This window comes from Cucumis sativus, chromosome 6, assembly GCF_000004075.3.
Source record: "Cucumis sativus cultivar 9930 chromosome 6, Cucumber_9930_V3, whole genome shotgun sequence".
NCBI classification, from domain to species: domain Eukaryota; kingdom Viridiplantae; phylum Streptophyta; class Magnoliopsida; order Cucurbitales; family Cucurbitaceae; genus Cucumis; species Cucumis sativus.
In genome coordinates this window covers 12,679,635-12,707,421 of record NC_026660.2, presented here as the reverse complement: position 1 = coordinate 12,707,421, position 27,787 = coordinate 12,679,635, and the positions used below count along the sequence as shown (strand labels likewise).

Genomic DNA, 27,787 nt, shown 5'->3' with positions numbered 1-27,787 from the left:
ATTTATTTAGTTCATATACTAAAACGTAAATAATTTAAGAAATTGGGTGTTACATGGCTTCTTCGATCCAAAGTTGGATCGGGTTTGTTCCATAAATACATCCAAGTCTCGAAGAATATATATAGTTAATGATCAAGATTCAAACATAAAAACAAAATTAATTGAGATAGTAATAACTACAAAGTCACCCAACAAATTAGCATCAGGAAATCGAAAGAAAAAAAAATGTGATATCCTTCTAGCGTGAACTATTAATTTGTTTTTTATCGTCGTTTCTATGAATAAAACATTACAACAAGCCAAATAGTTATATACTTTCTACCCAATGATCAATGCTCAGTAAATATTCATATATAAAGTAAAAAGAAACTGAAGACAGTAAGTACATGATTAACTATAATTTCATTGCAAGAACAGTAAATTACTTCCAAATTTCTCTAACAGAACATGAACATGAACATCAATGACGTTAAATCCAAACCCCAGATATACAATCATTCGTACAATCAACCTAACCTCCAAAACCATACAAGGTTCTTCCCTGCCTTTTCAAAGCATAAACCACATCCATGGCAGTCACCGTCTTTCTCCTGGCGTGCTCTGTGTAGGTAACAGCATCACGAATCACATTCTCAAGGAAAATCTTCAAAACCCCTCTGGTTTCTTCATAGATCAATCCACTGATACGCTTCACACCACCTCTACGAGCCAAACGACGAATAGCAGGCTTTGTAATGCCCTGAATGTTATCTCGCAAAACCTTCCTGTGACGCTTTGCTCCTCCTTTTCCCAATCCCTTGCCTCCCTTACCTCGTCCAGACATTGCTTCAACTGAAAATTGGGGAACGAATCGCTAAAGGGTGGATCTTAAAATTTGATGTTGGTGGCGAGGGGTGGGGATTAGGGAAATTTATTTAAGGGGAAATTTGAAGCTTTGTTTCTTTATGTTTCATTCGAGGAAACACGTCGTCTATTGGATTTTAAATTAATCGACGGTTGTGGATGTCGATCCGCGTGATATGTTTGCGGATTGTGGTTTTGGAATGAAAAGTGAAATTTTCTTTTGGCGGGCATCCGTGTAATTACCATATCGGGCCGCGGGAAGGCCCAATTTCGAAAGAAGTTTCCATTTGTATATTTTACGGTTTTAGTTTTCGAAAAGTTTATTTATTTGTTTTATAATTGATCACTATTTTATAAATAATAATTAAAAACGTAGCAATATTTTAAGAAAAATTATAAATATAGTAAAACTATTTTTGATAGACTTGTATGATCTCTAAATGATAAATCAATATATATAACATGGTCTATTAGTGATAGATTCTATCATTGATAGAATTTGATAAATTCTGTTATATTCGTAAAATTTTTAAAATGTTGTTATATATTTAATTATTTTGAATTTAATTACAAAATTTGGAATTATTAGATTATATAATTAAATTAAATTATAAATTTTGGGGGATTTTTTTATAAACTTTTTTGGATTAACTCAACTTATTTTGTGTAGTTTTCATTCTACTGACCAATTACTCGAATTAGGGATTAAATTTTAAAAAAAAACTATTTAAAAAGGCATAGTTAAAAATAGTCAAATAAATTAAAATATTTATAAAGTGTAACACAATTTTCAATTTATTATTAATGGACTTTTGTCGGTGTCTATCAATGTCACTGATAAAATCATATATGTGATTATCTATGTTTATTATTGATAAAATCTGAAAAGTTTGCTGTTTTTTAAAAGAAAATTTGTCAAATTTGCTATTTTTAACGATTTTTCTATTTAAAAAGTATTTTTACTTGTTAAAGAGCACCATATTTTGACGTAATATTTTAATAAATTTAATTTATATAATGAATTTGTACTTTTATTTTTGTTTGTTTATTTTTTCTTTAAAAATGTTGAGTTTAATCCTTAAATAGACTAGTTGATTTTGTTAATTAGTTTACATCAGTCTCTGATTCATTAATTGTCTTAGGTTGACTTTAAAATTCATATTCTTCAGGTATATATTTATAGTTTTAGTTTTTGAAATTTGAGAGTTTTAGAGCTTCGTCTTTATAGTTTAAGATAAGTTATATTCCTCATATCTTTAAAATTTAAATACTTAGAACTTCAAATTTCGTATAGTATTGGCTTTTTAATTCTTCCAACCTCGTCAAAGTAAAGAAGTAAAACCTCTATTTATAAAGACTTTTGATGAATATTTTATGGGTTTGAGGTGATTTGATTTTACATCTTTTCGTGTAGTGAGTTCGAGGCCAAAGTTGGTCTTCGACTCTTTTCTTCAACCAAAATTTTTGATATAGGCTTAAATTGGATTCAAACGACCTTAGTTACTCAAACTCATCCAATTTAAATTATCGCAAATAATTTAAACTTTTCGTTAAGACGACTTGACAATTTGTGATTCATCGAAATTATTCGTTCACCACACCTCAAATAAATTTAGTAACCAACATATAAAATTGGGTTTAACTTAATTTTCCAAAATCAACATGAAAAAGGTCTATCAATCTAAGTCTCTAACAAATACAAACTTTCTAAAATCCAATTACTTTATTAAATAAAAAATCGAAATTTATGAAATATACCTAGATTAAAAAAAAATAAAACCACAAAAGTCCAAATATGTAATTTTGACAAACACCCAACAGACTCAATATCATATCTATTGTAGTTGTATTTATAAGTTAATAGCGTTTTTAAGAAATAAAGTTTAACAACTAAAATTGTGGTGGTGCATCAATTTAGACCTTAAATTTTTAGTTTCAATATATTTAAATACAAATTTTACAGATTTTACACTTAAGCTTTGCATTTACCATCTCGCAAACATAATGAATGCAACACATCTTAGGTAAGGGAAACTTTCTATCCGATGATCAATGCTCAGTAAATATTCATATATAAAGTAAAAAGAAACTGGAGACAGTAAGTACATGATCAACTAGAATTTCATTGCAAGAACAGTAAATAAGTTCCAAATTTCTCTAACAGAACATGAACATGAACATCAATGACGTTAAATCCAAAATCCAGATATACAATCATTCGTAAAATCAACCTACAACTTAACCTCCAAAACCATACAAGGTCCTTCCCTGCCTTTTCAAAGCATAAACCACATCCATGGCAGTCACCGTTTTTCTCCTAGCATGCTCTGTGTAGGTAACAGCATCACGAATCACATTCTCAAGGAAAATCTTCAAAACCCCTCTGGTTTCTTCATAGATCAATCCACTGATACGCTTCACACCACCTCTACGAGCCAAACGACGAATTGCAGGCTTTGTAATGCCCTGAATGTTATCTCGCAAAACCTTCCTGTGACGCTTTGCTCCTCCTTTTCCCAATCCCTTGCCTCCCTTACCTCGTCCAGACATTGCTTCAACTGAAATTTGGGAAACGAATCGTTAAAGGGTGGATCTCAAAATTTGATGTTGGTGGCAAGAGGTGGGGACTTGGGGAATTTATGGAATTTATGGAAAGGGGAAATTTGAAGCTTTGTTTCTTTATGTTTCATTCGAGAAACACGTCGTCCGTCGGATTTTAAATTAATCAACGGTTGTGGATATCGATCCGCGTGATAAGTTTGCGGATCGTGGTTTTGGAATGAAAAGTGAATTTTTGTTTGGGCGGGCAGAGGTGTAATTACCATATCGGGCCGCGGGAAGGCCCAATTTTGAAAGAAGTCTCAGTTTGTATATTTTGCAAACTCCCCTTTGGTATTTCCAACGTAATATTGCTATTCTTCTGACCCTTTTGTTTATTGTTTTGTACTCAAAATTATACATTTATTATAATTAATTTAAATTATAAATTTAGTCTTAATTGAGGAGTTTTTTTTGGATTAAATCACACTTGTTTATTACAACTTATTTATTGTATAGTTTTCATTTTACTAACTAACTATTCCAATTATGAAATAAATTTAAAAAACAAAACAAGTATTCTACTAACTAGTTAAAAAACGTCATATTTTGACCTAATTTTTGAAGAAATTTAATTGGTAGAATGAATTTGTATTTGTATTGTTTCTGTATAATATTTAATATTTTTTCTTTTTTTCTTTTTTCTTTCGAAAACTTTATTAAGTTATTTTGAATAATTGATTCTTACACTAATTGATTTTGTTGATTAGTTTGGATCGGTCTCTAGCTTATCAATCGTCTTGGATCGAATTTAAAATTCATATTCTTCACGTATTTATATTTTAAATGTTTGTTTGGATTAAATTAAGAAAAATAATTATTTTTCAAGATTTTATTTTTTGTTTAAACTATTTTTCTTAAAAGTTGTTTAAAGTTTAAAATACACTTAAAAATCCAAACACATCATTAGTCTCCAAAAACTGAGAGTTATATTCTTTGTATCCTTGAATTTTCAATATTTAGAACTTCAACTTTCATATAGCGCTGGCTTTTAATTCTTCCAACCTCCTCAAAATAAAGGGGTAAGACCTCTATTTGTAAAGACCTTTTTTTTTTATCTTTCGTGGGTTTGGGGCAATTTGATTTTTGATCTTTCGTACAGTGGGTTTGAGGTTAAAGTTTGTCTTCGATTCTTTTATTTGGCCAAAGCTTCTATAACGAGATTTGAATTTTGGGTTCAAACGACTTTAGTTACTTTACCTCGTCCACTTTAATTTTGACAAATAACTTGTACTTTTCGTTGTGATGATTTGGCAATATATGATTCATCGATAGTATTCATTAACACACCTCAAGTAAATTACTCTATTAAATTAAATTGTCAAATTTGTGGAATATACATGAACTAAAAAAAATCAAAACACAAATGTTTAAATTTGTAATTTTTACAAACACCAAACAGAAGAAGAATAAAATAATAAAATAAATTAAATCAATCTTTCATTTTCTTTTACCTACGTATTTGAGATGGATAACGAAGAATAAAATAATAAATATGTTTTAAAAATTGAATAAAATAATAAATATGTTTTAAAAATTGAATAAAATAATAAATATGTTTTAAAATTTTCTTTTTTGCATGGATTAAAATAATAAGGTTGTTTTAATACTTTAATTTCTTGTTAAAGAAAAATAATTCTTAATAATATATATAGTTATATTGGATTGAATTAATATAAAAAATAATAAAAAGAGAAGAATCATCAATAATTTGAGTAAAAAGTATAATTATTATTGAGTTTGTAAGTTTCTCTTCATTTAATATTGATCTATAATATTATAATAAGAAAATTATTAATTAGAAGCATATTATTAATATTATTATTAGTAGATCTATCCTTTAATTTTGATATTAAAATTATGTTAAATGTATATTACAACAGTTTAGGGTTTTACATGTTAGTAGTGGATCTATAATTTTATTTTTATGATAATAAGTTATAAAGAGATACTACTAAATCTATCATATTTTGGGCTCGTATATTAAAAATCATATAAACGTTGAAATGAGCCCTTAATATTAAGTCAGGTTTTAAAATTAGATATATACTATATAAAAAAAAATCCCAAAGATGAGACTTTTAAAATTGAAGATAAATTAAATCTTTATGCAAAACTTCGAAGCGCGATGTTCGTAAAATTGTTGATCCGTTGATACTTCTTTAAATATGAGCTTTGGGAAAGATTTTCTACAACAACTCCACAACTTGTACATGCAAATGATCATCTACTACCTAGATAATCAACCTACCCAATTCAATTTTGTAATTGTAATTTTTATTATAATAATTTTTTATACATTTTAATGGTTGCCTTTCGAAGCATAACCAAAACTTATTACTCATAATAACAAAAAAATAACAATATAATAATAAAATAAATTTACAAAATATATACAAATTTATCTCAAAGCATATTATACGTCGGCATAAGATTTTTCCCTCGAAGTCTTTTCCATGACATCGAAGAAACCTTTTTCCGATGTCGCTCGAGACATCATTATCTAACCTGAGGAGGTGATGTCAGGCTTACCCCATTGTCGACGTAATCTTTACGCCGACATCAACGACGTTGGGGATAATACATACCTGACGTCGTTCCTTTAGCGAGTCGGCCAAAGTTCTCTCGACGTTTTACTTTCGACTTTTTGGCTGACGAAGTTATTTCTGATGTCAAGAGAACTTTTGCCAATGTTTTTTTTTTTTCATTTTTCTAATACATTACTGCGTCGGGAATACTCATTATCCTTGTAGTGATATTATGATTCAGGGGTCCGAATATTTGTACTATGAAGCACCTGTACAAGTTTCATATCAACAAGAGTACCAACAAGAATCATAGAATCAAGAGGAGCCAAGACAACACAAAAGTTCAGAGTCAACAGTGATAAGTAGCTCAAAATCGATAACCTCCAGGCTGTGTGGAATACATTTATTTTATTTTATCTTTTAAATAAATTTAATTTGATTATTAATAGATATTTTAATTTACATTTAATTTTGTTAGTTATAGGTCATTATTAAAAGAACTGTTCAACAATCATATTTGTAATAAGTAAAAATACAATTATAATAATTCGTGACAAATGATTGAAAGATAAAATACAATTCAAATTTCAATATGGTTTGATTTGAAAAGCAAAAGATCCTCATTATGTAATTATTTAAATTTACATATTTAAATATTAAAAAAAGAAGGCAAGGTCGTCTTAGATTGAAAACCCGACATTGAAAAAAAAAAAAGAATGAGAGAAAAGTATTTTGGTGAAGAGAACCTTCTTATACTTTCTCCGATGTCTTAGGTTGAACCCAAGACATAAGAGAGTACAAATCTACAATGTTTAAATAAATATTTTTTAAACTACAATATTTTGTAAACTAACTAAATTTATATAAATTTACCTCCAAAAAAAATCCCAATTAATCACGTGAAAACAAGAGAGGCGTAACTCAATTATTATTATCGTAAGTATGGCTTAATAAGAAATAAATAATATTAGGTTTAAATCTTATCTTAATCCCTAAACTTTATATCTTGTTTTATTTTGGTCCATAGACCTTTGAAAACGGATGTTTTAGTCATGAAAACTTGTTTAAAAAGCTTATTATGGTTGTTGACCTAAAGATTCCATTAACCTATTTAACAAAAATGATTCCATGGCATAGCTTATATATTTGAGTGATCGGACTACGTATTTATTATATTAATTAAATTGATAAGTAGTCAATAAATATTGCTAATTTATTTATTTATGTTTTGGAGATGTATGCTTTGTTTCCACTCTATTTTTCAACTTAACTTTTTTTTTTAATTGTGGGTGGGTTTTTAAAAATTAAATAAAAAAAGAAATTGATGTTGATCCATTTGGATTATAACCATTTGTCTCATTTTAAATTGTTAGCGTATAGATACTAGTCACACATTGTGGCTGTAGTTTAGTGGTGAGAATTCCACGTTGTGGCCGTGGAGACCTGGGCTCGAATCCCAGCAGCCACATTAATTTTGTTCGTTTGTTTTCATTTCTTTTGATAGATCGTTTTCATTTTATTGATATGCCAACTTAATTAATACATGTTTCTATTGTTTTTGTTGACACTTGTTTACATATTTTTGTAATCAAATTGAAAATCTTTCATACGTTTCCGTCTATTATTCATTTGCAATTAATTCTTCTTACATATAACTTTAAAAGTTTTCATTTTTTGGGTTTTTGAAACTTGAAGGTTATATATAATTCATCCACGTTATCATTGAGATTTTGAAACTTAAAGGGTTTATATATAATTCATAGACATTATCTTCATAAACGTATCTACCCAAGTACATAAAAAGAATGATAAAAAAACGTAACGTTGTAAATAATGCCTATTATTATCTTATACAAAATGTTTCTATAAATTTGACAACAAAAGCCTTTAAAAATGGTTTTAAAAACAACTTAAGAAATGAAAAATTGAGGATAAAATTTGACTTTCAAACTTAGTAAATTCATAGATATTAATCTCATAAATAATAAAAATTAAATTCTTAAACTTATACAAATATTACGATTTATAACTGATCAAATTTTAATATTTATGTAATTTGTAGGTTTAATTTTCAATATCTAAGGATATAATTGTAACTCACCTACTTAAATATGGTGGTTTAGTTTATGTAATTTGCCCAACGAAAATACCAAGTTAGACACCCTTTTAATTCAATTATTTGAAATTATGAAGCGTAAATAAATACACATTGGAAGTCCAATATTCCTAATCTGCTGCAACAAATTCATGAACTATCAACGATACAACAATATCATTCATTATTAAACACGTATGAGAATAATCCCTTCCTTTTCCTTTTCCTTTTCTTTTTCCTTCAACTTCCACTTGGCCGTTCCTTCATCATAAAGGAAAAAAGAATCGGTTTTCGGGATCATACGCACTGACAATAACGGCTACAAAAGCCCATAACATAAGGACACTTATCACGCCAGTTCTTACCATTTGATCGAAGTTTTCATGCAGGTGATTATCAAACTCATACACCATTTGAGACGGTAAAATTGTGTTGTTTCCATGAATTCCATCAGCTATCAACTCTCTGTTTACCGTCTCGGTTGTATTCAATCGGGGTATATCATGGAAATCTATTTGTGAACATCTAGTGCAGGAACATTTGCCACCAAGATATCTAGGAAGCGTTTCTAGGTACTCGGAAAGAACTTTTTGATATGTAGTCTCTCCCTCAATTTTCAACTTTTTCCGGGTAACAGGTTTCAAAATCTGAAAGAGAAATCACCATTTGTTAAGCACAACTGCAAATAATTGATTCATAATCAAATTATCCGGAAAGAAAAACAAAGTGCAAAAGCTGGAGGATAATCTTACTTGAATAAAAGTTTGAGCAAGAAGACGGACGACTGGAGGAAGCCGAATGACGAACAAACAGCCGAGACGATTAGGGAAGTGATCTTGCAGAAGGGAGGAACAATATCTCATCATTTGCATGGGAACTTTAAAAGGAGTTAATCCTTCACAATCCACTAAAACAGTTATTTGGGGATTTTCTGCATCGACTAACTCGACGACTCCGTGTTCTACCTGAGATACTGCAATTACAGCATTTTAGTTTTACCTAAAGATAACTGAATAAAGCAGGAGAACTAGAAGAAAAGAAACAGTGTTCCTTTGGAAGGTAAAGAACGAATTAAAAATAGTCTATTGTACAGCCAACACGCTAAACAACAATCATAAGATGGAAAGTAAATCACATAATTAACGATGTAACATGTAAGAGCCATGCTGAATGCTAAACCATCAAAATACTCGAATCAGAAACAGTTTTTTCTGTAATTTGGTTGATATTGCCAAACAAAAGTTTAAAAGTAATCAAGATTCTTGTTAGAAATTATGAGATCAATATAATCAACCTCTAGCAACAGTAAGTTTTAATCGGAACTAGCTCTCTAACACTCAATAGATCGTTAAAAGAACACCCATCTGCAGCTAAAAACTTCGAAATTTCAGCAACTTAGAGATGTTATGAAAAAGTTAACCCTAAAAGAATCAAGCAAGTAAAATGCTCCTCCTCTGTGAACGAACGAGATTTCTAAGAAATAGGGTGGAGACATAGAAGTTACATGGATGGAAACTGTTTTAAGTTTGTTGATAAAATAAAGAGACATACTGATGGCCTGTGTAAAACGGGGTCTGTCTTCAGATGACAAGCTCATGCAAGCTAGCCCAAGCCGTACAATGAGACAAGGTCTGTGCTTCAGATCAAATCCATGCCAAAAAACCATGTGTGACCACATGTCAAGCTCTGAAGATGAGAGAATTTTGTAGTTTTCTCTCCAACGAATTGTCTTCTTAATAGAAGATAACAATAATGTAAAGTCACCATTAGCAGCTGTATAGAATCTTTGAAGCTCATCTTCATTAAGTCTGTTTGAAAGAAGAATGTGGTACATAGCGCATTAAGAGAAGCCCATGAATACATGCAGAATCCCACTAATAAAATAACAACCACCAAAATACACACAAACACACAGTCAAGTTAAACTAAGTCAGACGCATAAAGTTGTTAGTATCAACATAGTTCTCCACATTAAATCATACAAATTTAAAGGCTAAAACTTCAGTTGAGCTTTTCAGTCAACAGCAGGTACAACAACCTTCAACAAATCAAATAAAAAATTACCTTTCTGGCAAACTGAAGCCCTGACTTTCCAGCTCTTTAGAGAGACGAACCAACAAATTTTCAGATTCACAACTCTGTGGAGCCTCGTCACAGGTACTGCAAACCATGTGAACTATTAAAAGTTAACAGAGTGCAGAGATTACAGAACATGGGAAAGTCGTGAGGGGAAGTTAAACAAAAGATTCTAAAGAGATCATCAAAATTTGATTAGAGATAGCACTCCTGAAATGTTGGAAATTGGAGAATAAAATGTTACACAGAATATCGATGACGATATGGAACATGCCAAGGTTTAATTTTACAAGAAGTATTAATAGAACTAATGGAGGTATTCTAAAAAATCTTGAGAAACCACAGAAATAAAAATTGCTGGAATCAATAATGGAACTTCCTCGTTAGCTGGCTACAATTCAATCTTTTAAATACTTTGAAAGCCAGAACCTTAAACTTATACACTATTTGAAAAAGAAAAACTGAAATATTTTATGATATGATTACATACCTGAAAAGGAATAAAAATGTGTTGAAGTGACGGGAAGAAAGAGAGAGATAAGAATCAAAATGGACTAATGAAATTCACATACATGATGAAATATTGTTAACGTTTACATTTAAATAAAGGTTAATATCATTTTAGTCCATTATGTTGGGATTTGTGCTATTTTAGCCACACACTTACACATATTGAAGGCATTGTACATTCAAATTAGTCCTCCCACCATACATTTTGGATGGACATTGACCTTATCTTTTCTTGAATGAAAATTATTCTCATTATTTCACCAAGCCCTGATAACCATCAACCTCCAACTAACAATAAGGACTAATTTTAACATTTCTTGAAAGTAAAATGACTAACTTGTAGATCTAACTTGAAAGTATAGAGAATAAAATGGAATAAGACTCAATTTAAGGGGAGCGATAGTACGTTAATTTCAAATAAATTATATACATTACATATTAACAAATATATTGAATATCCAAAGATTATGAGAAAAAATAGCGTGCGAGTAATTACGGCAGTGAAAGAATAGAAGAGTTAAGAATACATTATACAGGCATAGATCTAATCGTGAAAAGAGAGATAGTAAAATGAAGAGAGAAAATAGAGAACTGATGGAGAGGGCAGGATGATAGGGGAGGAAAGGACGGAGAAAGCAGATGGACAAGGTAGAAAAAGTAAACAGGACAATGACGAGATGCGGGTTCTATCCCCTATCGAAAACCATGTTGGAGGTAAAGGCTTCTCATATCTCATAATACCTGAACCTCACATTTCTTTGGTCACTGAGGACTGCTGAGTGGGCATACGCTATGGGGTTTCAGCTTAACAGCACATGCAAGTAAAGAAAATTTAGTTGTCTGTTGACAAGGAATTGATACAATGGTTGACATGTCTTATGTCATTAACATTTTGAGAATGTCAACATGTCATCGACATTGAGGAAGCAATACTTTCTCTCTGTATAGATATATCACACACATTGAAATATTGGAACGCCTGACATATCAGCCAACCTTTAATTTTTTATTCTACTTGTAGACCATAGTAAAAACAATGAAGGGCCTTTCAGAATATTAATCTAAAATGAAAAAGTCAAGCACCCTGGTGCCATCTCATTACAGTACCTTGCATCTGTAGAAGAGTTTTCAGAGGATAGTTCTGAGTGCATTTCAGAACATGAAGGGGAATCATTGATACCATCTGAGCTTCCCCCCATAGACTCTGACTGGTCAGAGAGCGATGTTGCTATTGATAGGACAAGTAGTGGCTTTGACAACATCTGGAAAAATAAAGGTAATATATAAGTTGTGGAAGAAAAGGTGTATATTAAGAATTTAAGACGGGAAGAACAGGAATCATTCGTTAGTAATCCAAAGTTCAGGTGACCCGTGACTGCACATCTTGCCATCTTGACAAAAGCAACTGGGGGAAGTAGATCTTGAACATGCTTGCAGAAGTAAAAGTGGAAAGGAAGTGAAGTTTTGAGTTGGGAAGGAACGACTAGGTTCTAGTCCATATTTTATAAATTAGCATAGCCTTTAGTTCCACGATTGAACCATTATTTTGAAGACAGGCCAAGTGTGGTAACTAGTAAGAACTCCTCATTATCATGTCCAGTGGAGAATAGGGTCTACACTCCCCAAGGAGAAGTTTATGACATATGAAGGCATAAAAGTGAACATGCCTAATACACATGTTGCACATAATAGTAAACACAAATCAACACCTTACAATCAATAAAGTCGTGTGAGCTTGAAAATATAGACATGTTTAATTAGGGTAAATCCTCAAGACATACGCTCTATTTTTTGTTCACACATAACAGGCCAGCAAACATTTGATCAAGTACTTGAAGATCATATGGGTATACTACCTAGGTTTGTCCATCGAATTCTAATATGAAGGTCATAATAAATCAAGGAGAAGTTAACAGCACGGACCTGCATGCCTTTGACTAAACCTCTGAAAGGTGCCCATCTCTGAATCCATTTAAATGGTGGGTAGCAAAATATCTGTAGAGCTTGAAGACCTCGCCAAGCAAAAGGACACCTAGACTTTGAGAATCTTCGAACTGTCTCCAGCGCAATAATTTTGAGCAAGAAAAATGTCGCCTGACCAACTGCACCGTTAGCAATTCTGCTCTGTCTAAGTGAAGTTACACTACAAATAGCATTCCTTGACAATGCTTTTGAGTGAGAAATACCAATAAAGCATCTTCGAAGTTTTCTTTTTCCACCACTAACATCCATTTCAGATGTCATGCCTGATCCTGAACTCTGTAACGTGCCTTCCATTGAAAAGTATTATAAATTTCCAAACTATTATTCAGACAATAGCACCGTTGTAGAGACAAAATGATCGGCTATCCTTTTTCCTAAAATTACTACAAAGCTACTGGATCCTACACAAAATAACTATATATATAGAGCAAAGTATTATGAAAAACACATTTACAGGATGACAAAAAAGGAAGAACCGCCATTAAATAAAAAGAAAAAGAATCCTCGTGTATCACCCGTAGAAAAACCATGAACGGACGATAACTGTACAGACTTCAGAAATGAACATTGCCGAATATAGACCAACCTACAAAACAGAAATGAAATTACCACACGTCCATCCGTGAGACGATCAAATGCATTACAACGAAAAATTAGTAAACAATGAAAGAATATATCGATGAAGATCACAAAAAATAACAGGAATTATGCAATCTCTCAACGGAAATTGATCCACGGAGGAAGCATCGAGGAAATTGGAAATTCAGAAGTGAATGAGAAACAGCGAATTAAGGAAAAGGGAAAGAGGAGTACCTTTGGAGTAGAGTGAGACGTAATTTCTAATCGGAGGAGGACATTAACGTCGGAAAGTGAAGAATCGGAGAGAGGAAAATTGGAGGGTGAAGGGAGGAAAAAGCGGGAGGGTGGAAAGGGATGCACGTGACCTTTAGGCGCCTAATTTTCCGTTCGGTCGGTACAGAAGAGGCTAAAAGGAGATCTGCGGGAGAAGGTGCGAATCCGTAGACTCAAAGAAGATGATGTTGGAGCTCACGTGACCTTTTCCACGTTTTGCCTTTACTTTTTTGTTCTTAACTTTCATTGGCTTCAAATTTTTAATGGTAGAAATTAAACTATCCATTTTTTAAACTTCAAAACTTGATTATCAAACTAACAATTAGGTACTAAATTGGATCTTGGAATGATAAAATTTTAAACCTTCAAGTTTATATTGTTGTAACTTTTGGAGTCTTCGTTTCCGTATTTGTATAACTTTAAATATGATACACATATTAATAGATAAATATTGAAGATTTTACTGCACTCACGCATCAATAAATTCGTAGTCTCATATATTAAATTTATGTGTTAATATATCACATAAACAATGGGATTTGAAACACGAAGATGTGCATTTTTTCATTGGCAAATGAATAGTAGATAAAATAATTAACTAGGTTACTCATTGATTACTTTAGGGTAAAGGTGTAGCAAAAAAACTGAATAATCAAACCAACTTAAATAGATTCATTAGTTTGTTGGTCCAACTTTTTGCTATACATCTAGAAGAAGAGACAAATTGTAAAAATTGCTCCTAAAAACACAACTACGCTCTTAAACTTCTACAAATGTTCAAATTAGACCCTCAAACTTATGATAATTATAAAAATAAAAACTCACAAATGATAAAAAATTGAATCATTACATGTATGAGTTTGAAGGTCTAATTTTAAAACTTAGATAAGCTTGACGGCTTGGTTAAAAAAAAAACTTAAGAAAATAATTCTAACTAGTGTTAGAGGTGGTTTTTGCAATTTACTAAAAAACAATATTGAATTCAACTTTCTACTTTATTTGAGAAAAAGACACGAAAAAAATCCAAATCGATAATATACATGCAGTTCTAAAATAATTCGGGACCGTATTTGCCCAACTATTTTCAATCTCATGTTTTCATTGCATTAATTTAGGAATATCACTTAGATGTATGCTTTGTTTGTACCTAAATAAATATTACTTTTGACACTTTTCCATTAGGACTACTACCATTATTTACCTTTTATATCAAATCTAAATTGTTAGCTTGTTTATAAGAGAATTTTTTAAATAGTCAAATCATAATTTGTTATATTGACCAATTTTTAAAAACAATTTAATTGTTTATTGATTTGAGAGTGACAAGAAAGAGAGGCATAAAGCAAAAAGGAGATGCATGCAGATATATACAACGGCTTATATTGTTTTCAAAAACAATATTGAGACAACAAGTTTCAATATTGTAATCTTTCTAAAATTTTAGACATATCATCTAAACGTATAGCAACCACATTGTTGAAAGGTTAGTAATGTGATTTGTACATTTTACAAAATCCACGATTGTTATTATGATAATTATTTGCTAAGAGTTAGCTTGTTTAGTTTAGAAAACAGACAAGCAAGACGATGCACTATGCGTCGTGGCGCCAATCAGTGGACTAACAACATGCAAGTGTTCTACGTGTACATTTCCACATTCCATATCGGCCTCCACGTGTGCGATTTTTATATTGTTCGAACTTGCACATCCCTATAACGACTCATCTTCGCATTATCCATCATCTTCATCCTCAAGCTCTCACCAACCCTCCCTTCGAGCTTTCTCAATCCACAAAAAATGGCGTCCAATCTCAAACCAACACTCGCATACATAATTCTCTACGTCCAAGACGTCGCTAAATCAGTCGATTTCTACTCCAAAGCCTTCGGTTTCACCGTTCGTCGCCTCGACGATTCCAACAGGTAAATAAAAAACAAAAGCCCTAAACCAAAATTCAATGGCTTCAAGCCTGCAAAAATCGATCAAATAACTTTTTGATACAGGTGGGGAGAGCTCGTAAGCGGAGAAACAACAATCGCATTGACACCTATACACCAGCACGAAACAGAGGATCTGACGGGCGTAGTTCAAACCCCATCCTCAAATCGCGAACGAAACCCTATCGAGATCTGCATCGATTATTCGGATGTGGATGCAGCGTATCAGGTAAAATAGAAGCCACATTTGGATTCATGTATGTAATTTGAGATCGAAATATAGGGATCTGAGAAGATTTTGGTTGAATAAACAGCGGGCGGTAGAGAATGGTGCGGCGGAGGTGAGTCGGCCGGAGGGGAAAGAGTGGAATCAGAAGGTGGGTTATGTACGGGATATTGATGGAATGGTGGTGCGGATGGGTAGCCATGTGAATCATCCAAAACAGAGCTGAATCACTGGGTGGTGGTGTTCTTCTTCAACCTTAGTGAAGATGAATTAACCTTAACAAGTATGAATGAATCTGTGATTTCAATTTCAGTTTATGGATGGATTTCAAGTTCAATATGATTAAAGTAGTTGAATGTATGAGTCCTAAACACACCAAAACACCCTAGTCCAAGTCCTCTACCGATGACGTTAGATATCAAGTTGAAAGAGAGAGTGATTCAATTTGGGTTTAAAAGAATTGTCTGATTTTAGTCTCCCCATAAATCTTTTTGATAGAACTTACTCGTTTGACATTAATGCATGTTGATGTGGTTCAATAGAAAAAAAGAAAACCATGAATTCTTCGAAATTAATTAAAGAACTATATATATATATATATATATTTTGCTCTAATCTCATTTTTAAATTTCTTTTTAGTAGTAACTTCTTAAATAAAGAGAAAATGGACCAAATTATTTATAAATACATTGAACTTTCCTACCATTTTTCTTTTTCTGTCGCGTTTGGGGGAGGTTTCTTTTTATGTGGGGTTTGGGTGAGGCCTTTGGGGTGGGAAAGGGGGAGGCTTCTTTTTCTGTGGGGATTGGGGCAGGCGTTTGGGGGAGGGAAAGAGTTACTAAATTTTTACCATAATTTAGTGTTAGTGTTATGATAGAGTTACTAAATTCTTACCATAATTTAGTGGTATGAGGAGTTACTAAATACTTACTACAATTTAGTGTTAAGTGTTATGACAGTGTGCACGTGGAAAATTATTTATTATTTTTTAAAAGAATTTGTATTATATTTAATTTACCAAATTACAAATTAGTTTATCAAATTACGAAAGTATGTTGCATTAATTTTCTGAAGTAAATTCATATTATAACTTCAATATACAAACTATATATATTTAATTCATATTATAACTTCAATGTGCAAATTATGTGTATATATATAATTCATATTATAACTTTAATGTGCAAATAATATATATATAAAATTTACCGACTATGTTTTTTAATCATCTTAAAGACGATGTTTTTTAATTGAAATACTAAATGCAATTTAACCGTTGATTCAAACGGATTGATATACTAAATGCAATACAATTTGTATATATTTAACTATTGATTCAAACGAAAAACCGAAGGGAGTAGTAAATTGAAATCATTATTATTAATAAATTCATAGAGTTTCATATATTTAATTTATCATAGTTGTTATAAAACAGTATTTTCTTTTTCAACATTTTGTAATTAAAAAAATCTACATTATAAAATTAATACAAAAATCTATATTATAAAATTAATATACTTGTATATTTAATTTATCATGTCAAACAATTTGAATTAAATTTTTCATTAAAGTAGTTACGTGATTAATTTGTTAATTTTTTTTAAAATTCAGTACAGTACATAAATTTTGGTTTGGTATATTTAATTTAGTAAAAATTCAGTACATAAATTTTGGTTTACTTAATTTACTAAATCGATTTAAATATACTCAATTTATTAAATCGTTTTAGTTTTCACATTCTATATTCACTAAATCGTTTTAGTTTTCATATTCTATATTCTAAATTCAGTGCATAAATTTTATATACTTAATAAATTGTTTTAGTTTTCGTAATGTGAAGAAAAAGTACGATCACTTAATTCAACACCATTAAAAAAAAATTAGATAGTATTTAAATTTAAATGAATTAATTATAGATAAAAAGGGATCAAAATATAAATTGAATAAGGAAATAAGGAAGGTTGAGGAAATTGACGAACAAGGGAGAGAATTAAGGAAAGATTATGATAACCCTTCTCATAAACAAGAAAATAGTTAATTAAGTGTTATAATTGGAGATGTACGATACTGCTTTCACTCAAAACATATGTTTTCAACCTTCCATTTAAAAAACGAGTTTGGGGGAGAACAAATCTTAAATGTATAGATATGATAAATCAATTATATTATGGACAGAAGGCAATATGTCACATTTGCACATGTAAGATGTGACTGGTAATATAACATGAAAACTACCTATATAGGATGAAAGTAAGAATGCAACTACAGAATGAATGCAGCTACAGACAACGAGCTCTCTATACTATCACTAATTTGAGAGTGTTTACTAGTGAAAGAAATATAGACAATGCTGAATTTATTAGGGGTATAGGACACCGTTCTCATTTTATCGATCTTTGTATTTTAATATTAATTTTAAAATATTAAATTAATATATTATTTCAATCCAATTTTGATTCTATTGTGTCTTGAAATATATAGTTGATATCATGAGTGGTTTACCAGTAAAATATTTTGACATCAATAAAATATTTTGATATTTTAAATATGTGTTTTGAAATATATGTAGTCTTCAAATTGATGTCAATAAAAATGGTAAAAATAGACAAAAAAAAAAAAAGAAGATGAAAAACAAAACTAACTAAAATTTTAAAGAGAAATAGAAACAAATAGACTAAAAATGACATCTTATGTGGATGGCACCACATAGATATTAGATCAGAATTGAGCGACTTTGAGGTTTTGTATGAAATGATTCATGGAAGGAAGCCAGTAGGAAGAAGTTAGGGAAGTTGAAATCTCGAGTTATTGGTCATGAGTTAAGAAAGAAAATTGGGAGTTGAAATCTGGAGTTATTAATCATGAGTTGAGAACGAAAATTATTGTTGGAAATAAGTTGTGGGGCTAGGTCCACAAGTAAAATTCAAAACACAGTTGCATAGACATCACTTTTATCTCCAGGTTTAAAAATTTAGAAGAGAAAAGAGGATATAAATACTAGGAATATTAATTGATAAACGTGAGTATGAAGGTCATAACAGAACCCTGTGGCTCGGGGTTCAGGTAATCGAGCACGTTTGAATAGGGGATTTTTAGGGTTGAATTGAACAATATTGGGATTAAGTCGTCCCATGTAAACTATTGTAACAATTTGCAAATTGGAAAATTTATATCTAGAAAGGAGGAGAATTTTCTTTTAATTAAAAAAACCAACAGAGTAGTAGGGATATAGAAATTAAATTTCATGGGAAAGAAAGTGTAGGGAATTCATTTAAAAAATAAATATGAAAAAGAATGTCTGTGCTAATGGTTTGGTTATCATATTACATTCTTAGTCAGAGGTCTCACACGTGCTCGAACTTCCACGAGTTATGAGATACGCCGTTCACGTATTTTAGTCCTAAAAGAAGCAAAACATTTCGAATTCTGATCAAATGTAGAGAAAGCGCAAATAATGAAAAATTAACTATACGTAAACTATCTTTAAAGAACTTTCAAATGAAGGGAACACACAACATCAAAACAATACTATTTCCCAGAGGATCAAAGCCAAATTATGTAAAATAATGGTTCATAAGACATTTTGGTTTCTACAGAAATGAATAAATAATAATCAACTAACATTTAGCAGTCAATTCAAATCAAATGCATTCAAAATAAGATTAAATCTTGCAGTTAAAAGCTTGATGTTATCTATTCAATATGAATAACACAAACATATATCAGCAGCCAACTATTTTTCTATTCTGAAAGAACCCATAATGTTCCGATCAGGTAACTTTGGAATCAGATGGTATTTAAGATCAAAGGAAAAATGGATTAAAACATATTTTCCCTTTTAATTTCATCAAATTCATCTGTTTTTTTTTTTTTTTTTTTTTCTCTTTTTCTCTTTTTTCATTTGGCTACAGAACTGGAAAATGGCAATGAACAATATAATTTATGTCATCACTCCTTTAAGATAACACTAGCTCATTTGCACCGAGATGAGGGCGAAGGCAAACACGAACTTCATGTTCTTCTAGACCAACGCGATGTTTAGGCACCATTATCTCTAGACTAGTACCCGTCTCGTCTCCATAAGCTTCTAGCTTTGCATCATCTGGGATCCTGGTTGGCAATGGAATCTCTCTTATGAACTCTCCAGGAGGGCAGTGCTCGGGCGATGGATCAGTGAGCTTGAATGTTCTGTCGTTTCTTTTCACAAAGGGCATACAGCCAGTGCTCACTGATGTTATCTTTACAACCCCATGAGTGAGGTTGTTCCACCAAGTTACTTTAACCCTTTCTAGATCAGCTAAAGGCAAACTGACAATTATCAAATATCCTTGCTCGTCCTCGTAGATAGTTTTTGCGGCTGTAACCGGACCATAAATGTTCCTCATTACCCCACTGAAATCGTTTAACCATAGAGGCTCAATTGGATGAATTTCTGTATCTTGAACTCTCTCATTATGTTGGTTAATGAGCAAACAATAGTCTTCATCGTTACCATGTAGAAATGCATCCTTCTTCCGCTTTTTGCCTTTCGGCGACAGATCCATCCCTCCACCATTTACATGGTTCGTTGGTCGTGTTGACAGGTTAAGACTAGCTCCATTTAACAATTTTCTCGGTGGAGGATGGGAGCTGGTCTTCAAGGGAGGAAGTGGTCTTTCCAGCTCAAATTCTGTGCTGGGAAGGTTCCTCCATGAAGAAAACTCACTTGCTTCTGGTGGGATAGAGAAGTTAAGATCTCTCCCTGTAAGTTCTATCCATCTTTTTTGCTCCTCCTCGTCGACACCTTTAAGATTCGGCAATGAAACATACTCAATCCCGTGCACACATTGGGGATTTGATAGGCCCCTGTAATGCTTTCGTTGCATCCTGTGAGACCGAACAAATCCCCTGTCAACGCTGTAAGGGAAAGGACGTTCACCTTGACGAGAGTGTCCATTCATATAACTCCTGAGCTGCATTTTTCCCAATGCATTCTCTGGCCTTTCCTTAAAAACCCACATATACATATTCTCCATATCGTGTTGAACCAAGAACACCTCAAGCTCTAGATCTGATTTGTCAAATCCAGAAACCCCATTACTGTCACGAACAATTTTACACTTTGATTTCTCATTCAACACAGGCTTAAAATAATAACTAAAGAAAAACCAAGCACCCCAAACACTGTCTAGTCTCTTGGAAAACTTTCGTCCAGCCTTGGGGAGATTAAGAAGAGCATCTGCTTCACTAATTTGGGTTCCCAAACTAACATCCAACATATCGAAAGTGTCTGAATTCCAGGGTTGTGGAGGAGGACTACGCTCGGCTGAAAGAGGAAGATTGATATCGGGCGGTCGGGAAAGAACAATAGATCGATTCATCTCTCGCTCGAGTTCTTCATGAGACATGGAACTTGAATCCATTGACAAAAGGGTAGATGGGTGGTGATTTTCCATGGTTAAACTTGTTAGCAAATCTTCTCCCATGCCCTCTCAGCCCGAAACCCAGAAAGAATCCTTGGTTAACCACAGTTACAACAAGAAGAAACTATCTCCAGCCTCCTCTAAATTCAACAGTATCAACTCATAGCACATCCATACAAATCCAGTTTCTCAGATAAAATCAAAACCAACTACAATCAACACTTTTCACTTCCAACATTCAGAATCATGGTCCACTTCCACAACAGAAATTGAAAATCTCCTTGGACCCTCGATTGGGGGAAAAAATCCCAAAACAGAAACCCAACTAAAGATGAACAATAGCCATAAAGAAAAGGGAAAAAAAAAAAACCCCAGATGGAGATGAACAACAAACTTGCAAACAGAAGAATCCCAGCAACAAAAGGAAAAGAGAACCTGTCCAAGATTTGTATGAACCAATTAATTCGAAGAAATATAGACAAAAAACGGAAAGAACTTACGATTACGTATGGAATTAGAGAAAGTAGGGAAACGAAAAGGGATTTCAATTTGAAGATGGGTATTCAGATTCTCAAAATTACAGCCTCCTTTTACACAGCGGAAAAACAAACAACCCTCATCTCCTTCCCCAAATCCAATCCAAAGCCCACCGGAGCCGAGAAGGAGAGAAGTGACAAAGAGTTTGAGGAGAACAACGATAACGGTGTCCGTTAATCAGACCGCTTAATTTCGACGGAGTTATTGATGGAGTAGGTTAAAAACATTGACGACGTCTGCTAGCGGTGACGGCGCGTATTTTCAATTTCCTTTTTCTCTGCCCTTTCCAAGGTTATGAATGTAATGAAATGTATGGGCAATGAAGCACTTTTCCGGCCCATTTACTGTTTTGGGCTAGAAATTTATTGGTTCATGTTATTGGGCTCAGACCCGCATAGTTCACGGCCCATCTTAATTACGCACGTAAAACTCTAAACCCTATACTCTATCAGATCGAATTTTTTCTATAGGGTGAATCGTAAAAACAATTAGAACTTCAAAATCAAATTTGAATGGTAAAAACAATTACAAACTTATAAAAGTGTTAAAAGTGTAGTCTCGGTCTTACAATAACAGTTTTAATAACGGTATAAGTTTAAATGTTCAAATTTTATTGTTTTGAAGTTCAAATTCTACCATTATCGTAAATTGAAGTATCACATCCTAATTATATAAATTAATTTTTACAATTGAAAGTTTCATAGTATATTGATTGCACAATTGCCACCCTAATCCATATTTCATGGTCAATTTTGGCAATCTACCACAAAAGATGTAAAATTAAACATTAAATTGATTACAAATTATTAAAAACATATTCCCAGAAGTTCAAAATCATATTAACAATCTCATAATCAACCCATAAACACTTTTCCAAACCTCGAGAGCCATGTTGCCTAAATATAAAATCTATCCTCCAATCAAATCTTACAAATAAATATTTTTAGGAATATATTACTTATTAATATCTAAGGAAATTTTAATTAGTTGGTTTTTTGAACGAAACATATTTAAATCTAATATTTTGCATTGCTATTATTAGTTAATTGTGGACCATGGGCTTTATTATTATCAACTGAATATTAATGAATATCACACTGAAAGAAAATAAAACAATAAATTAATGAACATTATGGAAACAAAAACTTCCACAATAAATTATTATGGAAAAAACAACAACTACTATGCATTAGAATGGCTTTTTGGTTCAGATTATTTATTTCCACATTTCCCATATTGGATATTGTATTTGTACATGCATTCAATTGTATAGAATCTCAATAATTATTATTCACATGGAACACTTCATTATATATTCAGCTCCATAAGAAGACCTTTTTTACCTTCCATATAAATTTTACTTGGCAAATTTTAAACTTTATGTTTAATTTGCATTTCCGTCTTCCACGTACTTGTTATGGTTAATTAATACTAAACCCATAAAGTTTAAAAAGTGTTAGAGTAAATATTCTATCTCACACCAAACTAAATCATTAAAGAGCCAAATCCAAAGTTAAAAAATATATTAAAACATATTTTGGAATTTAGAAACAAACTAATCACAAGTTTTAAACCAATCTATTAGATATCTTTTAGAGTGAATGGACTAAATCCTTAAATCTCGACTAAAAACTAGTTTTGGTTGTAATCTTATGTTTATTTTTTAATAATGATAATTAACTTGGTAACTACATTTAATTTAAAATTTACCAAATTTAAGAGTATAAAATATTAAAAGTAAAACCAAACCCGAAATTGAAGTTAAATAGAAATACAAAACTTGAAAAGAAAAAAAGAAAAAAGTAGATGAAGAAACTAAAAAGGTAAAATGTATAAAATAAAATAAAATGAAAGCGTGTTATTTTGATTCTTTGAAATATTTATGGAATGTGATTCACCATAGAAGGATGATTCTCCTCTTTTGCATTCAAAGCCAAACAACCAATACCAAAATAATTAAATATATATATATATATATATATATATATGATATATATATATATATATATGTAATTTATATACACACGCTTTAGCCAAACCCACCCATGTGAGCTGCCATCCAAGCAACTCCCACAAAATACAATCCCCAAACCCCAAATTTCATTTTTTTTAATTTCCTTATTCTTCACCTTCCCTTTCTTAATTTAATCACTTGTTCATCATTTTGGATTCTTTCTTATTTTAAAATTTTACAATTTGGGTTGCATCTCTTGATTGTGGCTGCTCCTTCATTCTCTTTCCTTTCTAAAGGTAATAATTTCTCATTTTTTTCTCCCTAACGAGTTTATTCTTCTCTTCGAACAAACTTGCTGCAAATTCACTATTGCGTTTGTTTCAGGCCTCAATTTACAGATTCTCTTAAGTGATTTGAGTTCTTGTTTGGGGGATTTCAACGATTTCTGTTCATGGAGTTTTGGAATTTGGATTGTGGAGTGGGGGGTTTTGGTAATTAATTAATGGTAGAGATTTGAGATTGTTCCCAATTCAAAGGGGAATGACTTCTTTTAGTGGATTGGGAATTGGGTTGAGTTTAGTTTTTGGGTGTCTTCTATTTGCTCTTGTTGCTGAGCTTTACTATTTGCTATGGTGGAAGAAAAGAAGTATAACTTCTTCACATGTTGAAGATGAATTCACCAATTATGCTAAAGAGTTTTTTCATCTCATTTGTTGGAATTGGAAAAAGGGTTCCTCTTCTTCTTCTTCTTCTTCTTCGTTACAACAACCCAACAGTTCTAGAGAAAATCAAAGGAATCTAGAACTGAGGAATCAAGAATCTGACATTGAAATTGGTTGTAGTAAAGATTTGTTGTTGAAATCATCTGGTGGAGAAGATGGAGGAGTTGAGTTAGAGTTGATGAGACTGCATAATCTTGCAGGTCCACCAAGGTTTCTTTTCACCATTAAAGAGGAAACTAAAGAAGATTTAGAATCTGAAGATAGAAGCAGAAAAGGATCAAGAACAAGAAGTTTAAGTGATCTTATATTAACTGTTGATACTCCTTTTCTTACTCCTTTGCCTTCTCCTCCATTGATGCCAACAACATCTCCATTAAACCCTTTGAGTTCTTTCAAACACCATGGATTCAATATAAATCCTCTCTTTGAATCATCAACTGATTTGGATTTGAGTAGGCTCTTATCATCACCTCCCCCAAAATTTAAGTTCTTAAGAGAGGCAGAAGAGAAATTGTACAGAAAATTAATGGAAGAAGCTCAGAAGAAGCCCAATAAAAATGATGGGTCAGTTCAAAGTTCTGAAATTAGAGCCATGTCCATTCCTAAAGAAGCAGTTCAAGAAGAAGATCATCATGTCTCACCATATTCTTCAAGTTCTTCACAGGTTCTTCCTTTAGCTTCTTCTCCATCTTCAGAGCACATATAGATTTGATAATGTTTTTTTTTTTTTTTTTTTAATTTTTATTAGATAGGTGTTTATGATTCAATTGATATTTCAGCTTTTGAGTTGATTTGCATTATGTATCAAAATGCAAACAACTTTCTCACTTTGGGTTTGATTCAACGAGTTAATTAATTTAACTTTTTTTAAAATTCCTTTTTCTTTTCAAATTCCATTGAAATGTTGTCCAAGCATGGATGAAATTTGGAAATTTGGAAATCTGACACTCTTCCATTAGTGGACAAAAGCCAATTATTACATTGTCTTCATGAACAGCCAAAGATAATAACAAATTCATTTGATAGATGTGTTGATCTGTTCTTTTACCATTGGAATTTTTGTCAGATTATGAATGCAATTTGTTAAATTAACTGTTCTTCCCATAGAGATGTTTTGAAATTTAAGTTGAGGTCGGAATGGAAACTTCAAAAACTGTCCTTTTTAGTAATTTCAGCTCTTGTCCTTTTCTATTATCTATAATCTATAATCTACACTAATTTAAATACCCTCAAATTTTGTTGAGAGGGAAAAGTTGCATCTTTGTTAAATTATACCTTTTTTTTTTTAAGAAAAAAAATGTTCACTATCACAAACAATTAATTCTATTCCATCAATTCTTCCCATCACCGTTGGACTGACGTGAAATCAGAATCTTTCTTTCACATTCAAACCTTTTTTTATTAGACGAGGGATGGAACAATGATATTTGAAATAGTAACAAGTGTCTTATTTGTTAAGCAAAGTTGTTTTTCACTATTTCGTTCAAAGCCAATAAAAGAGAGCTATTATTTTTTTAAATCCTCTCTTTGAGAATTTACGTGTTATGCCCATGGAATTGTCATTTGGACAAAAGTTGATGAAGGAAAAAGTGTCTTTATAAGTTTTAACAAATATTTGTAGTAAATAAAAACAGATTGTGCACATGGTGCATTATTTTGCAAATAAGTTCTTTTTTTAAAAAAAGAAGCATTGGAGTAATATAATTGTTCAAAAATGGAAAAGTAGATAATACTTATGTAAGTTAAGTGATACATGATGGAAATTTTACAACACATTAATAATTTGTTCAAATAATTTAAAAGATTGAAACTTTACTAAATAGAAGACATGATTTTAACTAATCCATTGTCCATCCATTCTATATATAAATTAAATCACTAATAAAAATATTTGATTTTTTTTCTCCTTTATCGTGTATAAAACACACACATATGGTGAAAAAGTGATCACACCCTAAAAATAAAATGGCTAAAATTCATTTTTAAAAATACAAGGACAAATGAATATTAAAAAAAAAACAATGCTAATAAATGTATATATAATTTTTGTTTTATTTATGGAGAAAACAACACATTTCATTTTCAAATTAGGGCTAAGAAAAAAGTTGGAAGTTGAAGACGCAAAACTTTAATGAGCTGTGTTACTCATTTGGCTCATATGAAGTTGAATTTCAAGAAAACAACAACGAACTTAATTACATTACCTTTCAAATAAATTTTTAAAAATAGTGACCAGATAGAAAATAGGGAAAATAAGTTTTTTTTTTTTTACCACGTAGGGCCCTTTGGCAATCAATGTTAATAATTTGAAAATTTTTGAAAAACTTTTGGACCTGAAAGTAAATAAATAACAAGAAGTTCGATTAAACTCGATCATCAATCATAATGGTACTTATGACATAGTTTTCATTATGTAGTTGAAAATTCAAATCTTCATATATTTGTTGTATTAAAACATAAGACCCATCTTCTTTTTTACTTGCTCCATCTCTAATTTTTAAAACATTCTTTTTTAAATCTTGTCAGTATATATTGACAATTGTTATAATGGTTTCTTTTCTCCCAAAATTGAACTATTTATTTTTCTAGCATCTATATTATATAGATTTTATTTATATTATTTTAAAATTGAAAATTCACCCATTAGTAATTTATATACTAATCTAACTTTTGTCTCAAATTTGAATAAATTTTTCTTCAAAAAAAAAAAAGTATTTGTAATAGAATTTCAAATATTACGAAGTACAACACTCAAAACGTTTCGTTTACTTCTGTAATAAGTATAAAATTTTCAATGTCAAACACAAAAGAGTTCTCTATTTCTGTTTTTGTTTTGTTGTGACATAAATTTATGACGAACAATTGTATAACTTGTTCAAAATCTATTTATACTATATATAAAAATTCTTATATGGAGAAACTTTATATTCTTATTTTATCCTTTCTTTCTAATTAATCTGATGGATAGTTTTGTTATTTATTAAATCAAATGAAATATTGTTAATTAATAAAAATAATTATTAATTATAATTAAATGTAAAAATAATGTAAAATACGAAATGTTTTTATTTATTTATTTCCAAAAACATTCTATAGTTTATGACTTTAAGTTTAATTATAATTATAGTGGTTTCAAAACTTTTGAAAGTTTACTTGTTTTACAATATCATTTTTGTTACTACTATAAAATGAGTCGGTCTTTACTACATTTTAAAAAATTTATCTTCTCTTTAGATTGGAGATTTAGTAGCTTGAAGATGAAAGTTTATTGATTTTGGTTTTAAGATGTAAGGTTACGAATGAAGTTTTAGTGGCTTTATAATAAATTTTATGTTTGAAAATAGAGATGATGTGGTTTGCAGATTGTCAACTCAAAGATAAAGAGTAAATTTTATGTTGGTGTATGAGTTTGTGAAGAACGACTGTATATTGAACTTAAAGATGAAAGATAGAGGATTAGATATTGGGAACTTGAAGATAAAAGATGGAGGCTTAGAAATCACGTGCTTGAAGATGAAGGGTC

General features: G+C 31.2%; 6 protein-coding genes and 1 non-coding gene across 7 annotated transcripts; 3 read left to right on the top strand and 4 right to left on the bottom strand.

Moving 5' to 3' along the window:
• Positions 1–331: 331 nt before the first annotated feature.
• On the bottom strand, positions 332–911 carry LOC101219490 (histone H4). Its single transcript, XM_004143051.3, has one exon. The coding sequence runs from the start codon at positions 821–823 to the stop codon at positions 512–514; it is 312 nt and encodes a 103-aa protein (XP_004143099.1). The 5' UTR covers positions 824–911; the 3' UTR covers positions 332–511.
• Positions 912–2,890: 1,979 nt separating this feature from the next.
• LOC101219727 (histone H4) lies at positions 2,891–3,484 on the bottom strand. The gene has a single exon (XM_004143052.3). The coding sequence runs from the start codon at positions 3,391–3,393 to the stop codon at positions 3,082–3,084; it is 312 nt and encodes a 103-aa protein (XP_004143100.1). The 5' UTR covers positions 3,394–3,484; the 3' UTR covers positions 2,891–3,081.
• A 3,881-nt stretch (positions 3,485–7,365) lies between these two features.
• On the top strand, positions 7,366–7,437 carry TRNAH-GUG. The gene has a single exon. It is a non-coding gene; the product is annotated as a tRNA-His (tRNA).
• A 679-nt stretch (positions 7,438–8,116) lies between these two features.
• Positions 8,117–13,652, bottom strand: LOC101219970. Its single transcript, XM_011658863.2, has 7 exons — positions 13,447–13,652; positions 12,574–13,219; positions 11,758–11,912; positions 10,129–10,224; positions 9,616–9,872; positions 8,817–9,037; positions 8,117–8,711 (listed from the first exon to the last, which is right to left on the bottom strand). The coding sequence occupies exons 2-7, from the start codon at positions 12,925–12,927 to the stop codon at positions 8,331–8,333; spliced, it is 1,464 nt and encodes a 487-aa protein (XP_011657165.1). The 5' UTR covers positions 12,928–13,219; positions 13,447–13,652; the 3' UTR covers positions 8,117–8,330.
• Positions 13,653–15,186: 1,534 nt separating this feature from the next.
• On the top strand, positions 15,187–16,198 carry LOC101220207. Its single transcript, XM_004143054.3, has 3 exons — positions 15,187–15,408; positions 15,490–15,652; positions 15,738–16,198. Exons 1-3 carry the CDS (start codon positions 15,284–15,286, stop codon positions 15,873–15,875), a joined length of 426 nt encoding a protein of 141 aa, XP_004143102.1. The 5' UTR covers positions 15,187–15,283; the 3' UTR covers positions 15,876–16,198.
• Positions 16,199–19,318: 3,120 nt separating this feature from the next.
• LOC101220444 lies at positions 19,319–21,779 on the bottom strand. The gene has a single exon (XM_004143055.3). It carries the CDS (start codon positions 21,112–21,114, stop codon positions 19,606–19,608), a length of 1,509 nt encoding a protein of 502 aa, XP_004143103.1. The 5' UTR covers positions 21,115–21,779; the 3' UTR covers positions 19,319–19,605.
• A 1,837-nt stretch (positions 21,780–23,616) lies between these two features.
• LOC101220684 lies at positions 23,617–25,291 on the top strand. Its single transcript, XM_011658862.2, has 2 exons — positions 23,617–23,838; positions 23,927–25,291. Exon 2 carries the CDS (start codon positions 24,083–24,085, stop codon positions 24,968–24,970), a length of 888 nt encoding a protein of 295 aa, XP_011657164.1. The 5' UTR covers positions 23,617–23,838; positions 23,927–24,082; the 3' UTR covers positions 24,971–25,291.
• Positions 25,292–27,787: the final 2,496 nt, after the last annotated feature.